Below are 14,599 nucleotides of genomic sequence, written 5' to 3' on the forward strand. Positions count from 1 at the left end.
GCATGCGCACACGTCACTCAATAAACAGCGACGACATACACAGGCTCGCAAATGTGCTGTATCTATTAATTGTACATAGTATGTATGCATACACTTAGCGAAAATTATAATAATATTTGTTAACCACGAAATGTGATGTGGGCGGGAATCAACTGCGAGAGATATTTGTTTTCGGTAGGACCATAAGCACGTTTGCTTGTTTCAGGTAAGGACAGATTATAGGACGGACGGCAATGGCACATTTGAGCGTTACAAATGAGTAGTAAAAATTAATTGCTTTCGAGCCATATTTTACGTTTATTTATTTATTTTTCATTATTTTTAAATATGATTGTTTGTAGCATAGCTGTTATATGCAACTGTTACTAACATTCAATCACGCAGTGGCTCTTTCATGTAATGACTTCTGAATGTCGTATAAAGTCAACTAAGATTCATCCCCATTGCTCATTACAGTCAAGTGAACGTGTAAGTGTTTGCAAAAAAAGGAAAAAAGAGATTGCCGTAAGATATTCTGGGGCTTTTTATATGTGTTAATGTACCGATGTGGTGCTCTTTAGACTAGGGTTTTTCAATATTTTAGATTCCACGGACCCCCATATACGGTATAATCATGCAAGGGACCCCCATCCTAAAATATAAAAGGTAGCTGTATGTTTTCATCTATAAAAGACCATATGTATGCTAATTCAAATGGACATACCATACTATAACAATTTAAAATATTATTTGGAAAATATAGTACTCACTATAGTACCGTACTGTTGTTTGTTTAAATCTCGTTTTTATTATTTACTCATTTAATTTAATCACATTTAATTGTTTACTTAATTATTTGAATCTAATATGTAATTTTATTTTAATCTATTTGTATTTAGTTATTATTTATTTTCTTGTAATTTTGTTTCTCTCTAAACTTTTCCACAGACCTTTTAGCACTTCCTTGTGACCTCTTGGGGATTCCTAGAGCCCAATTTAAAAAAAAAAAAAAAAAACTACTTTAGCTGACTGACATTTTCATTTGGATTAGTGAAAACATTTGAATCCAAAAGATCAACCTGTATGACATATGATGGTTAATATAAAAATGCATTTCCTTACATATGATGTTTTAACTTTTTCAGCATTCTACTGCTCTGGTCACAAGAGCTACTCTGACCAAATGGCTGTGTCAAGGAGAGCATTTTATGGTGTCATTCACAGGCGGACACTGTTATTTCCATCCACTCTCAAATGTTCAGCTATACTGAGCACCAGGAGCATCTATGAGCGAGATTACCGCAGACCGGGTCAGCCCCCAGACACCCGTTGGCCTTGGCAAAAGATACACTTTGATTTCTCCAAAGGTGTGGAGGGTATCAAGAAGCACATTGGGTTGTTGAAGGATGAATTTGTCCAGCGCTGGACTGGACCGGAAGGAAGGCCTTTACTAGAGCACATGCTGGAACAGACTCGTGTCCAGTGGGAGTTCCGTGGGCCGGAGAGTCTCGATCAGTGGGTCGTGTCATCTGATCAGGAGATTGGGGGCCACAGTGTGGCATACATCAAACTGGGAAAGAACAACACCACATGTTTTCTGTATGGAACTTTGTGCTCCGCGCCTCCCCGTGATGGAGAGACTCGATACAGTGGATATTGCACTCTGCGCTCCAAACAACCATTGGTCAGTACAGTACATCTCTCTGTCTGATCCATAATCTGATTCCTTATTCATCATATTTCAGACGTCTTATTCAATTCTTTTTTTCTTGCTGTCTGCTTGGTTTTATGATAAATAAAGACTGAGCTTTCTACAGGACACAAATTACATTAAAAACATGGTTTAAACAGAATCTTGGATTTACATTACCATTCAAAAGTTTGGGGTCGGTAAAAGAAGTCTTATATGCTTACCAAGGCTGCATTTATTTGATCAAAAATACAGTAATATTGTGAAATATTGCCATAAAATACTTTTCATTAATCATTTATTTGGAATAGAAATCTTTTGTAACATTGTAAATGTCTTCGTCACTTTTGATCAGTTTAATGCATCCTTGCTGAATAAAAGTATTAATTTCTTTTAAAAAATCTGATTTACCCCAAACATTTGAAAGGCAATGTGTTTTCAATTTAGAATTGTTCAATTAATGAAGAAAGTACAATTGAAACACTATAATTCATGAGTTGCAAGTTATTTGAAGACATTAGAAATTAGAAACATGGCTTTCAAGAGTATGTAATTTGACCTTTAAAATATTTATTTCTGCTGCAGGCCTCATTTGACAGAAAAAAGAACTACGACTGGTCAAGTTTCAACACATTACATATGCGTATCCGGGGAGATGGAAGACCGTGGATGGTAAACGTGTCCGCTGAGACCTTCTTTTCTCATCAGAGAGATGACATCTACAGTTACTTCCTCTACACTAGAGGGGGACCCTACTGGCAGGATGTTAAGGCAGGTCTTAAGAAATTTACATTAATGAAGATCTAGAAGACACTTCATCTGCAGTTCATATGGAAGTGCATCCAACTGAATCTATTAATATGAATCTCTTAAAAGTTTGGGGTCAGTAAGAAACTTTTATTCATCAAGGAAACATGATTGTTACAAAAATTCCTTTTCAAATAAATATTGTTCGTTTGAACTCAAAGATTTCTGAAAAAACAGTATCATGGTTTCTACAAAAATATTCACTGTTTTCAACATTGATAATAATAAGAAATGTTTCTTGAACATTTTCTTGAAATGAATTCTGAAGAATCATGTGACACTGAAGACTGGAGTAATGATGCTGAAAATCCAGCTTTGCCATCACAGGAATAAATTACATTTTATAATATGTTAAAATAGTTATAGTTATAATATGTTAAAATATTGTAATAATATTTCACAATATTACTGTTTTTACTGTGTATATATGATCAAATAAAAGCCTTGGTGAGCATAACTTATTTAACTTATTTTAAAAAATCTTACCAGCCCCAAACTTTTGCAGTCTAAATCTCTTGCTTAATAATTGTAAAACCATCACTCTATTTTACAGATACCTTTCTCCAAGTTTTTCCTTTCCAGTCGTGGAAGAATACAGGATAACCAGCATGTCCTCTGGTTAGATAAGGTCAGCATGACTTTTGTGTTTCCTCATAGTTCATCTAGTAATTGAAATGAATATCTAATCGTTTATCCTTCTATTTCCTGATGATATTATTATGAGAGCATTGTAGTGCAAATTCATTATACCTCAGATTCAAAACTTGTTTGTGTGCTCTTAGGTAAAGAGTATTGGTTTTACATTGGGGGACAAAGCAGACGGCCCATTTCAGCTGGAGATTGACTTCATTGGTCTGTGTAACGACCTTGCCCACACAGAGGAGTTTGCATATGAGCTTTACAAGAGAAACCCTGAGGTCTAATTGGATTAAAGAGGATTCAGCAATCACAGATAACAAACACGGTGTTTTATTAATAAAAACTTTGAGGGGGAAAAAAGACATTGGATGTATTTTTTAAAGGCTGGCGTCTTTTAAACATACACATATATACATACACAAAAAAAAAAAAAAAATGACCACATGAAAGACAAAGAAGTACAAAATGATAATTTATGAATATTGCTCAAGTTCAAATAGACATTTTGTGTGACCAATGTTTAGAGTGACTACTGTTTTTATCCCAGTACAGATGTAACCATTCATTCTAAATACAATTTATCAGGGCATCTCTTCACACATACATTGAAAACAATGTTTCAAAAGTATAAAATCTATAAAATGGATAAAAAAAAAGATTTTGTTTGATTACCTCACTGTAAATTAACGTATGTTAATAAACAAGTGGTTACAGAAGAGTAAAAATGTACAACAGTTTGGAACAAATCCGACCAAAGCTAAACATGTAGAAGTGAGTGTCAGATGGCAAAACAGTAAAAACAATGGAGTTAGGCCATAACCAGGCCTCGTCTGGCACCCAACATCTTCTCTTTCTTCTGTTTTCGGTCTTCTGTGTGCTTGACACGTCGCTCTTCTCTGAAGGTAAAAAAAACAAATAATATTCAATGATTACCTTTTATTTAAGTCTGAGACAGATAAAATTCAAATGCACACAAGTACTTGAACTGGGGTCGGTAAGATTTTTTTAATGTTCTTGAAGTCTCTTATGTTCACCAAGGTTGCATTTATTTAATTAAATATTATTACAACTTAAAAGAGATGTTTTCTATTTTATTTTATTAAATTTTAAAATAATGGCAATGCTGAATTTGCACATGATCCATCAGAAATCATTATGCTGATAGAATCAATATGCTGATTTGGTGCTCAAGAAATATTTCTTATTATAAATGTTGAAAACAGTTGTGCTTCTTAATATTTTTGTGGAAAATGTGATACTTTTTCTCCAGGATTTTTTAATGTATAAAAAGGTGAAACGAACAGCATTTATTTAAAATAAATCATTTAGAATTAGAAACAGGAAAAAACAAAACAAAAAAAACACACAATGTCTTAAATGTCTTTTTTGATCAATTTAATGTATCCTTGCCTTGCTTAATAGAAATATTAATTTCTTAAAAAAAAAAAAGACCCCAACCTTTTGAACAGTAGTGCACCTCAATGCATAACCAAAATAAGCATCTAACCTGGTTTGAACTTGGTGCTGTTTATAGTTTTTCTGGTGTGAAGGAACAGTCTGAGATTTATTAAGTGCTGTATTCTCCTGTGCATCTCCAAAAGGCTTCAGTTTTCCTGCAGAAATAAAAGATGACAAGGATTAGCAAGCATATACAATTCAATTCAAGAAAGCACTGCCTGACACATGAGTCCTAGACATTAAATTATATATTTGTCTTAGTGTGGACAAACCTTTGTGCGGTTTGTAGGTGAGTGGACGAGAGAGACTGGCCTTCAGATCAAATGCGTTCTTCTTGGTGGTACCAGGCGTGACTGACACGCTGTTGTTCCCATTGAAAACAAATGGAGTAACTCCTGCAAAAAAAAAAAAAAAAAAAAACTACAAATGAAACCAATGGTTCATAAAATCAATAAAATGATCAGCGCAACACAATGGTATTACTCATACCAGGTGTTTTATTGATGGCGTTGACACTTTTATTAAGTTCAGGTTTGGTATGAACATTAGATTTTCTTCCCGGAGTGGAGGTGAGAGGGACAAGAGGAGACATACGAGCTGGAGTCTTTACCAGAGAACGCTTGTATTCGTTATCTTGAGTGGCCTGCGTGAACCTAGACACAAATGCAGCAGTTAAGTGAAAGTCACTTTACTTGTCAATGCTTGGCTTTAGCACCTGTATTTAACTTAATCTCAATACTAAAGCATTATAAATGTAAGTGGATTAAAGCATACTGATGTATTTACCTGACATTGATTTTATTGGTGGTGAGGACGGTTGGCTTAAAAGTGGAGCTGTCCTTCAATGCAGACTTGCTAGCAGACTGCTGAGTGAGCCTGCGTCTTTCTGGCACTGGTTTCTTCTGCACTTCAGGACTGAAGAGAGACGCTCGGCTAGCAGGCACCTTCTAATGGGAGACAATACCAAAGTTTGTTTATGATTCAGGTCAACCTCTTACAGAAATAACAAACTTGTTTGACTCAGACACAATACAACTCTCATCCAACAAGATGTGAGATTTCTTTTTACAGTTTTAGAAAGAGGTGCCAGTTTAATTTAATTGAATAATATTTGACACAAATTTATGTTCAGGATGCATGTGAATTCAAAAAGTGATCCTTAAAGCTGATATTAGCTGTTTGGTGACTTACTGTTTGAGCCTTTGTCTCGACCGATTTCGTCAGCGTCTTTTCTGATAGTGTCTGAAATTACAAAAATAAAAATATAAACCACTAATAAATAACACTTGGAACTCAAAATAAAGCATAAACCCCTAAATAATACTTCAGACATATAAACTCATTCTCAAACTGGTGTTTTTTTTTAATATACCATTATAGTTTTTAATTAATCTTTTGAATTAGCATATTTCAATGTTTATATTTAGCTTTATGTGTTTTATTAATAAAAATTACAGTTTTACTTTTTATATATTTCCAGTTAGTGGTTTTAGTGCTTCAACTTAAACTTATCTCAGTTAGTTGCCAAAGCAAAATTCTTAAGTTTTCATTTAATATTTCTATTTTATTTTATTTCAGCTAAAATAAAATGTTTTTATAGTTTGTTAATGATAATAACCCTAGGTCAATGTTACCTTCAGCTCCTTGACTGAATTCCTGAGCACCTCCATTTGTTTGTTCTTCCTTTGCACATAAGAATCGATGGACTCCAACTTTTTGAAATGAGCCTCATGGAGTTTCTTGAAATCTGGGAAAGAGATTTGCAAATACATTACTGAAGGGCAGAGATCACAAATCTTAAATAAGCTCAGATGGAAAAGTCATCTAAACAAGAAACTGACTTTGAATATTACAGGAACTGGAAAATATATTTTGTTTTAGCGTATAAAGTTGGAAGGATCTTATTACTAGGAGTTGTCGGCCGCAGAGTAGGTTTCCTCTTCATCAGCCCTTCATGACGGGGGATTTTACCCACCGTTCTTCTGCCCACACCTGCAAAATATACGTTACATATTAAAAGTCATCACAGTATACAAGCACAAACTAATAAATAACCTCCCTCATCTATTAGATTGTAATTAAAAGGTTAATTAATAATATCTACTCTCCATGATCAACTTAAAATGGAATATAATTCTTAAAGGCTCACCTTTCACACTTGGCTCTGTAGGAGCATCTTCGGATCCTGGATTGGGTTCCCCAGATTCTAGTGCTTTCTCCACAGCATCCTCTTTAGTAGAAATTTCAGGGGGAATCAGAGAGGAGGGCACCTTGGTTGAGGACACCTTCCTTCTCTTGGAGCCCCTTCGGCTCTCCTCTTGTGCCTGCTTTTCTTCAGTCTAAATATTACATATAAAAAAATGAATTACAAAACCCAATTACAAAGTTATATAATGTTTATATATTAGAATAAAGAAAAAAAAATATCAATGTATACCTGAGCAGTGACAGGTGTGGAGTCACTGAGCTTTCTCTTGGCAGTGCGGCCTTTTCCTCGGCGCTCGGTCACAAACGTTGCCGTGTACGCGCTTTGCTCGTCCACGGGCGGAACAGCATCGTGCGCGTCGGCGGTGGCTGCATCATTTCCCTGCAACAATGCAGTGTTGCTTGTTAATGCAAATATTCACGTTTCAAACAGATTATAGGTGACAATACACAAAGATGCTACTCACATTCTCCGATGTCTGCTGTTGTTGTTTTGAAAAATGCTCTTTTAAAGCTTTCAGCAGCTTTTCAGCCTAAAAGCAATTAAAACCGAACATTTAGAAAATATAAAACCTACAGCCACAAACTAAGCGTTGTGGTTCAGTGCAAAAGACGTCAGAAATATAGATACAGATCATTTAGTACACATGGGTTGGCTGCATGTAAACAGCACTGCATCACTTTAACTCAGTAAACGCGATTTACCTTCATATTCGCTTTCATTCCAACTTCTTTAGCGAGGCGCTGCAATTCCGCATATTTAAGCGAGTCCAAATCCATATTGTGGATAAACTTACTGTAAACTGCAGAAATATAACGTAATATCGACTCTCTGATGTACAGATCGGTTTGTTTAGGTGTGATTGCCGTTTGAAAAATACCGCGTTTCAAAAACAGCCCTCTCCGTTAGATGATTAGTTGAGAAGCCCAAGACGACACTCCACTACATCCAATAAGAAGCGGCGTTTATGTCTCGCTGGTTTTGATTGGCTTAAAGGCTTTGGCAAAGGCGGGGTTTGAGTGAGCGGTTTAGGGCGCCACCTAAAGTTCAAGCCAATAAATGAATTATTAACGTGGTTGCGTCTTTTGAACTTGTGTGAGCTGAGCAGAGCAAGAAAGAACAAAAGTTGCTAAAGTAATAATGTCGAACAGTACTCGAAGTGTGCTCGAAAGCTCTTATGATATCGGTCCATGTGACTCGACACAGACTAGTTCAATTGCAGATCAGCTAAGAGCGGTGAAGGACAGAGAAATCTGTATGGTAGACTATAGGAATTGCAGTGTTCTCCAGTGTATGACATGCAACACAGTGCTTGGAGACTCTCTCGGCATCTGCGGGGAAGTCCAGTGCCTGCAGAGTATCATTTGTTTGAGTAAGTTGTAGTTTAGCTCATTTTAAAAGCATGCAGACTTAAAAACTTTGTAGATATGGATTCAGTCATGAAAATGTGTGTAAAATACACCAACACGTGATGTCTTGTTATAACCACTGAAAAGACATTTGAATCTTTCCCTTTGCAGATGTTACTGAGGATGTGAGGGTGAATAAAAAGCTGGAAATGAGTTTGAACAGTCACCTGGCTTCCTCGTAAGTACTGCTTTCTATTGATCTCAGCTCACGTCCAACATGGATGTCCCATCATCATGTGATTTCTCTATCTGTAGCACCTACCAAATTCTTCACTGTGCTGGTTGTCATGGTACTATTGGCCTGGTTCTTCACTCCACCCCAGAGCACCTGTCTGCTTTACGAAACCTCTTCCTTTTACGAAAAGAGCTGATAAACTGGTGGGAATAGTTTGTATTAATGTGCACACTAACAGAATTGATGTAACAAATAATGTGAAGGATTTGCATGCCATATTTTTATTTTTTTGTTTTATATTTTTTTAGTTACATGTTAAGAAGTGGCACATGTGTTAAAGCCTCCAAAATCAACTTCAAACACAGACTCATGGACAAAACTATTAAAGAGGTTTGTATTTATGTTCTCATGCATTCACTGCGTATTGTACAGGAGAGCAACAGTATATTCTATTAAATTATATTTTACAGCTGCTCAAGTTCAACTGAGTTGACTGAACATTGTGGATTTTCTTTCTCCTTTTTCTAGCTGAAGCAGGATTTAGAAGCTCAGTTGAAGCAGGTGAAAATTCTGGAGGGAATGATGGAAAAATTGTGCACACACAATGTAGACTAAAGATATGTACAGCTTTTTTGTTGTAACTGTTGAAATAAAGTATATATTTTTGTATGTATTGAATAGGAGTTTGGTTCTTCAAAACTGTGTGAAACATTAACTAGCTTGGTTACTATGTGTTGCATTTATTTACATTATGTTAAGAGAATGGTATTATGATAAATAAAAAAGATATTGTAATACTGCAGGGAAAAAAGTCTACTGTGATCTCTTACACTACTGAAAAATATAACACTGAAGAAAGGAAACCACACATTTTATGATTGGCACCATGCTGCTTTTTTATTGCTAAAATTTCATATTTTTGTACAAAATCATGCGGGGTGCATCTGTAGTGCATAGATCAGACTAAGCATAGAGTTTCACATTCAGAGGCAAAATCAGCAACACACATCAGGTCAGCAAAGCATAGAAACTTATATTATTTAAACTGCGTTATTTGCATTGAACAAGAATAAGTCGTCAAATTTTATTTTTATGTTTTTCCATTTAAACTCACAATTGTTAAGGCTTTGCTAAAACTTACTGTATCCGACTTTGCCTCGAATCACAGACTCATAACAATTTGATTTTCATCATACAATATTCAAATCCAAAAAGTAACATTTCTTAATGAATACAACTGAATAATTTACAGTAGAGATAAACCTTTGGGATTTCATGCATTTGAAAAAGAAAATCACAACATTGGTCCACTCATAGATTTTGTTTTATCACATTTCTGCATAAATATGTTCAAGCAAAGCTCAATTATTGCATGCAGCACAAAACATTTCTTATCCACTTCTACCATGCATCAGCAAATGTTATTTTTTGCACTCTTATTAAAAATACATGTTAATTCCCAAATGGATCCTCTCCGGTTTGTGGTATATTCTATTTACCCAGGATTTATTGATATAATGAATCATCAGAGTTTTACAAACTGCTACCCAGAACACTGCTCATATTGCTGTCAATGAAAATAAGCTGTAAATAAGCATACAGCTTATGTGCGTTCCACAATGGTTTGTATGTAAACATGCAAAGTCAATAAAAGGGCATAGGCCCTGCATATATATATATATATATATATATATATATATATATATATATATATATATATATATATATTTATATATATATATATATATATTTCCTATCTACTTTCGCCGCCTGTCCTAAAAAAATCCTTTATATTAATATTTGTCACACCCTCAGTGCTACCTTCATATATATTTATTTGGTGTAAGTGAACAATGGGGCTGTTTTGTACTACGAAATGTAAATAGTTCCGTATGAGCAATGGACTGTTCTGGAAAAAAAACACTTACTACACTCACAAATATGCTACAGATTTCTATTTCACAAACACCACTGAACTGTTCTGACACTATAATTCATGCATAAACTGATTATTGCTTCTAAATCATGAACGTAATACACATCATGGCTTGCATATCTTCGAGTATATTTAAAAATATAGTTTGCATTCCAGTCATTGAGGTATTTATCTACATTACAATGCTTTGATAATTGCTTTATGCCACTTAATATTCTACATGTTACTTTAAAATCGAGAGTTTCTGCTACTAGGAATAATCTACCCACAGCTCTAGTCTGAGACAATAATACCTGATGGAGAATGCAATATTAGAGGTATGAATACAAACACAGTTCTAGGTTACCCTTTCTAATCAGAAGAGAGTACTGTATTCTCCTATTATTACAGACCAAATAAAACTTTCAGGATGTTCCGTTTTAGCAAAAGTCTTTGTTTCCATAATAAGGAATTATCTTGAAACAGGTATCGAATGAAACTCTTCAATACCTGTAATATCGACTAATTTGTTTAGAGACTCGTTTTGATCTAAGTCGACTATTTTGGGCCCAGAACTTAATTTTTCACAGTACAAACTAGGACAAACTCACACAGTGCTTATGAAACATATACATGTATTTCAACATGGCTAGCCGCACGTCAATACCAACCGCCATTGTTCTAATCCTCAGCATGCTACAACACATTATTATTAACTAATAGTGATTACCCATGAATAAACAACCGTGTTTGTTAATTAAAAAACTAAAACAAACTCTGCACAAGTGAAAATGACTCACCTAGCCGCCTCTTAATCAAATCGATCAAGTTGTGGATGCTGCATCCATGGTGGTTACTAACTAAATCTTTGTCAGCCTAATTTATTTTCTAAACGACTTATTATAGCATATACTGAATGTCACTACGACTATTAAACTCAGCAAGCATCGCTACCGTACATGCATGGCCACTTTTATGCTGGCACTACAAATCCCGCCACCTTAAAGCAAGCGGATGAAACTATACATCATTTAATGGAAGACATTGGTGATTTTGTTGTTTTTGCGAACAACTTGTCACTTGTTTGTACAATATACATATTCATCTCAAAACAAGACAAAGGAAAGAAACGAATATTGCACATTTCCCACACTGAGGCCTCACTACTCTTCCTCCATGAAAATACTTACTGCGTACTTAACACCTTTATTTCTACCAATCATTATGATAGAAACTACTGTACAAACAAAACAAAAATTGGGTACATTTTCTCATTACAGATGAAGTTAAATTCCTATTTTCACAGTGCACTGTAGCTGAGGATGGAGCACAGGCTGTGTCAGATACCCAGAGACCAACTTGCCTTAATGTATTTGAGATATTACATTAAAAACATACTAGCAACTATTTTCAAACGTTGTGGCCAGGGCCTAACATGTAACCATTCTACTGCCTTTCTTCAGGCCTAATGAGAAGGATAACCATGAGAATGTTACTGGATGAAAGTGACTAGTTTATCTCGCCCTGCATGTTCTCCTGGAGAAATTATAGGACAAATATACAACCAGTGAACTATATGGTCTCTATACGGTTTGTGTGATATTCCTACACCTATTAATAAGGTAACGTACATGAAAAGAATCATCATCACTCCTCTTCTATCGGATTACCAAACCATTTAACAGACAATGACTATATTTATATAACCGCGAGAAAAAAATGTGAATATTGTTTGATTAGAGCGCTTGCTGTGTGGGTCTGAGCTGTGGTAACTTCTGAGGTAGTAAAATAATTATATTTCATTATGTCCTGCATCTCATTAGCAACTCACCCCCACTAGAAGGTTTAACTGTGGAATTTATAACGCTTATGCTTGGGTCAGTGTGCCACTGTCTATCTTGGTATGTCAGTACAAGTAGACAGAAAACATGAAAGAATGGTTCATGGTTTTGCTAAAGCACCAATATGAGTTCTGAATTGAGAGAACAAAAAAAATGACGAGAGCTTTCTGTCTACAGTTTGTCGTCTCATTTTCAGGCATTTTCAAAGACTAAATAAATGACCAAGCTTGTAGGTTTAAAGCTAAACTAAGTTATGGAAATAGTCAATTGAGAGACAGGAGCTGTTAAAAAGAGACGCATCTAGGCACTTAGTCTGCAGATAATAAAATTGTTGGATGAAGCTACTTCATCTTGCTTGCATGCTTTAGTTTTTAAATGTGCATTTGTTTTACCTGCAAAGCAAGTGCGCTTTTGATATTTCTATTTTCAATTTCTTTTAACTCAACCTGCAACTATATAAATAGTCCACTGGATTTATTTATAACAAATATGACCAGACAATGGTTCTGTACTGTGGCACAATCATGTTGTTATTTAAGTTTTTTTGGACACATGAAGAGTTTATGGTTCTTTCATGAATAAAAACAACTTCACTTGTCATCTTCAAAGTGCAGAGATGATATGTTCATAGACCAGGGAGAGTTGGTATGCTGAACAAACACTTCCCTGAAATAACGCTGGAGGAAAGTCAACTTATCGGGATGGAGGGCAGTTTGAAGAACGAAGACAAGACGGTCTCATCTGCACAGAATGGATATTTGAAAGAGATCAGAGAAGGCAAGAAAGTAAGCCCAACAATGACAATTTCGATTACTCAATTTAAATATATATATATATATATATATATTTTTTTTATGTATTGATATTGATTTTTAAATCCCAAGATCAATCTTTTAGTCTATGCTGTTTTCTGTTGATGCATGAACAAAACTTCACTAAACGTTATTTGTTGCCAGCCTCCCATTCAATAAGCTTTGTGCTTTGGTACTTTTGATACAAAACAGTCCAAGCTTTCAAATTAATGAAATTCTAACAATAAATACAGTTTTGATGCTTTTTAATGTGGCGTGACAGAAGGTACTTTGAAGAAACATACAGTACCTGAAATGTCTCAAAATCGCTGTTTCAACCTCGGAAACAACGATTGAGCAATGATTATGGAAAGGAAAGCTATTTAATGTCCATAACTCATTAGTTATCTAGGAAAAAATTACTAAATTGCTAAATATATGTACTATATCACATATTCATCCATTATGTTTTTACTTAACCTGTTAGTGATGTTTTATTTTAATATTCTAGTAATGTACCAACTGACAGGGTTGCTTGTGTATTTTACAGAATTAGTTGAGAGAGACCTGAGAATCGACATGTACTGTACCTGATATATCTAGAAATTAATTGAATCAAATCTAAATCAGAATTGAATTATATCAAGAGTTTGTAAAGCTGCATCGAATGAAATCTGTGTAAATATCCAGCCTTACAAGGAAGTATCTTGTGTTATTTCTGCTGCACAAACTGACCTACCTGGTCATGTCTTCCTTTCAGGCTGTTCCTTTCTCTTCTTGTCAAGACATATGAGGGGCACTGTTTGATAAGACAAAGCAGGTTCATTAATATCTGCATTTTCATTTAACAATGTAGCCATTAGTTCTAGTGCACTTATGGAAGGAATAGACAAAGTAGCTTGAAAGAACAATGAAAATTAATATTAATGCACAACCAAATAATGTGAATCTCGACTCCTGCACAATGCATGACCATCTACCGAGTGACGCAAGTGTTGGAATGCGAAACTGCAACACAAAGATTAGACAAAGCCAAGCTCTTGTAGTACATGTCAGTACTCATCGTGCACTCACTGTCTCCGGTGATCTCGTGCTGGTTTGGAAGCGAGTGAACTGGAGCGAAAAGTCATCTCCATCATACTCATTGGTTGAAGTACGACGGGCCAGGCTCTGAAATGTTCGGTGAGCCTGGCCCCACTGCGCTGCTGCGGCAGTGGACTTCACGCTACGCCATTTCAGTCCCGTGTGCTGCTGCTGTTGCTGCTGCTGCAGCGTTCTTCCGGCGCGCACCCGTGCGCATCGGTGTCTGCGCTCTGATTGGGCAGCCGAGCGATCCGTCAGACGAGAAACACCCGCCCTCTTGAACAATAACAGACACAAGGGTACAGGTGGAGGAATATTTTTTATATAGCTAAGCTATATTATTGAACAATGAACAACACCATTATGAATAACAACCAAGAGAAAGGGAGAAAAAGGGGAAAAAAATGCCACAGGTAATCAAAAACAGGATGAAAAAAGTAAATAATTCACATACTTAATACATGAATATTTAGGAAAACTTCCAAATATTTAAAGTCTAGATGACTTTAAAGTCTGCTATGCTCACCAAGGCTGCATTTATTTGATCAAAAAACAGTAATATTTTGGAATATTATTAGTACAATTTTTTATTTTAATTTATTTAAA

At 35.4% G+C, this 14,599-nt stretch overlaps 3 protein-coding genes and 1 long non-coding RNA gene across 6 annotated transcripts; 2 read left to right on the forward strand and 2 right to left on the reverse strand.

The window, feature by feature from the left end:
- Window positions 1-5: 5 nt before the first annotated feature.
- Window positions 6-3,477, forward strand: ndufaf1 (NADH:ubiquinone oxidoreductase complex assembly factor 1). 3 transcript variants are annotated; one of them, XM_051917536.1, is made up of 5 exons: window positions 6-205; window positions 1,125-1,663; window positions 2,255-2,440; window positions 3,030-3,104; window positions 3,259-3,477. In XM_051917536.1, the coding sequence occupies exons 2-5, from the start codon at window positions 1,163-1,165 to the stop codon at window positions 3,397-3,399; spliced, it is 903 nt and encodes a 300-aa protein (XP_051773496.1). In that variant the 5' UTR covers window positions 6-205; window positions 1,125-1,162; the 3' UTR covers window positions 3,400-3,477. The 3 variants fall into 3 exon arrangements, with proteins under 3 accessions (XP_051773496.1, XP_051773497.1, XP_051773498.1); XM_051917537.1 differs by lacking the exon at window positions 6-205 and adding an exon at window positions 212-468; XM_051917538.1 differs by lacking the exon at window positions 6-205 and adding an exon at window positions 555-645.
- On the reverse strand, window positions 3,423-7,696 carry nusap1 (nucleolar and spindle associated protein 1). The gene is made up of 12 exons (XM_051917526.1): window positions 7,484-7,696; window positions 7,246-7,311; window positions 7,011-7,160; window positions 6,723-6,912; window positions 6,482-6,565; window positions 6,208-6,320; window positions 5,765-5,815; window positions 5,360-5,520; window positions 5,063-5,226; window positions 4,846-4,968; window positions 4,623-4,728; window positions 3,423-4,011 (listed from the first exon to the last, which is right to left on the reverse strand). The coding sequence occupies exons 1-12, from the start codon at window positions 7,556-7,558 to the stop codon at window positions 3,924-3,926; spliced, it is 1,371 nt and encodes a 456-aa protein (XP_051773486.1). The 5' UTR covers window positions 7,559-7,696; the 3' UTR covers window positions 3,423-3,923.
- A 92-nt stretch (window positions 7,697-7,788) lies between these two features.
- Window positions 7,789-9,032, forward strand: oip5 (opa interacting protein 5). The gene is made up of 5 exons (XM_051917550.1): window positions 7,789-8,151; window positions 8,300-8,366; window positions 8,444-8,566; window positions 8,672-8,753; window positions 8,892-9,032. Exons 1-5 carry the CDS (start codon window positions 7,920-7,922, stop codon window positions 8,976-8,978), a joined length of 591 nt encoding a protein of 196 aa, XP_051773510.1. The 5' UTR covers window positions 7,789-7,919; the 3' UTR covers window positions 8,979-9,032.
- Window positions 9,033-9,233: 201 nt separating this feature from the next.
- On the reverse strand, window positions 9,234-14,219 carry LOC127525187 (uncharacterized). The gene is made up of 3 exons (XR_007933266.1): window positions 13,985-14,219; window positions 13,650-13,709; window positions 9,234-12,860 (listed from the first exon to the last, which is right to left on the reverse strand). It is a non-coding gene; the product is annotated as an uncharacterized LOC127525187 (long non-coding RNA).
- Between the last annotated feature and the right edge of the window lie 380 nt (window positions 14,220-14,599).

The sequence above is a fragment of the Ctenopharyngodon idella genome, chromosome 13, assembly GCF_019924925.1.
Source record: "Ctenopharyngodon idella isolate HZGC_01 chromosome 13, HZGC01, whole genome shotgun sequence".
Classification (NCBI taxonomy): domain Eukaryota; kingdom Metazoa; phylum Chordata; class Actinopteri; order Cypriniformes; family Xenocyprididae; genus Ctenopharyngodon; species Ctenopharyngodon idella.

Coding starts and splice junctions, on each gene's coding strand:
- nusap1 (XM_051917526.1), bottom strand. CDS start 7,558: ATGGATTTGGACTCGCTTAAATATGCGGAATTGCAGCGCCTCGCTAAA. Junction 6,566..6,722: donor TACAGAGCCAAGTGTGAAAG/GTGAGCCTTTAA, acceptor TATATTTTGCAG/GTGTGGGCAGAAGAACGGTG. Junction 5,227..5,359: donor ACCAATAAAATCAATGTCAG/GTAAATACATCA, acceptor ATTTGTGTCTAG/GTTCACGCAGGCCACTCAAG.
- ndufaf1 (XM_051917536.1), top strand. CDS start 1,163: ATGGCTGTGTCAAGGAGAGCATTTTATGGTGTCATTCACAGGCGGACA. Junction 1,664..2,254: donor TGCGCTCCAAACAACCATTG/GTCAGTACAGTA, acceptor TTTCTGCTGCAG/GCCTCATTTGACAGAAAAAA. Junction 2,441..3,029: donor CCTACTGGCAGGATGTTAAG/GCAGGTCTTAAG, acceptor TCTATTTTACAG/ATACCTTTCTCCAAGTTTTT.
- oip5 (XM_051917550.1), top strand. CDS start 7,920: ATGTCGAACAGTACTCGAAGTGTGCTCGAAAGCTCTTATGATATCGGT. Junction 8,367..8,443: donor AACAGTCACCTGGCTTCCTC/GTAAGTACTGCT, acceptor CTCTATCTGTAG/CACCTACCAAATTCTTCACT. Junction 8,754..8,891: donor TGGACAAAACTATTAAAGAG/GTTTGTATTTAT, acceptor TCCTTTTTCTAG/CTGAAGCAGGATTTAGAAGC.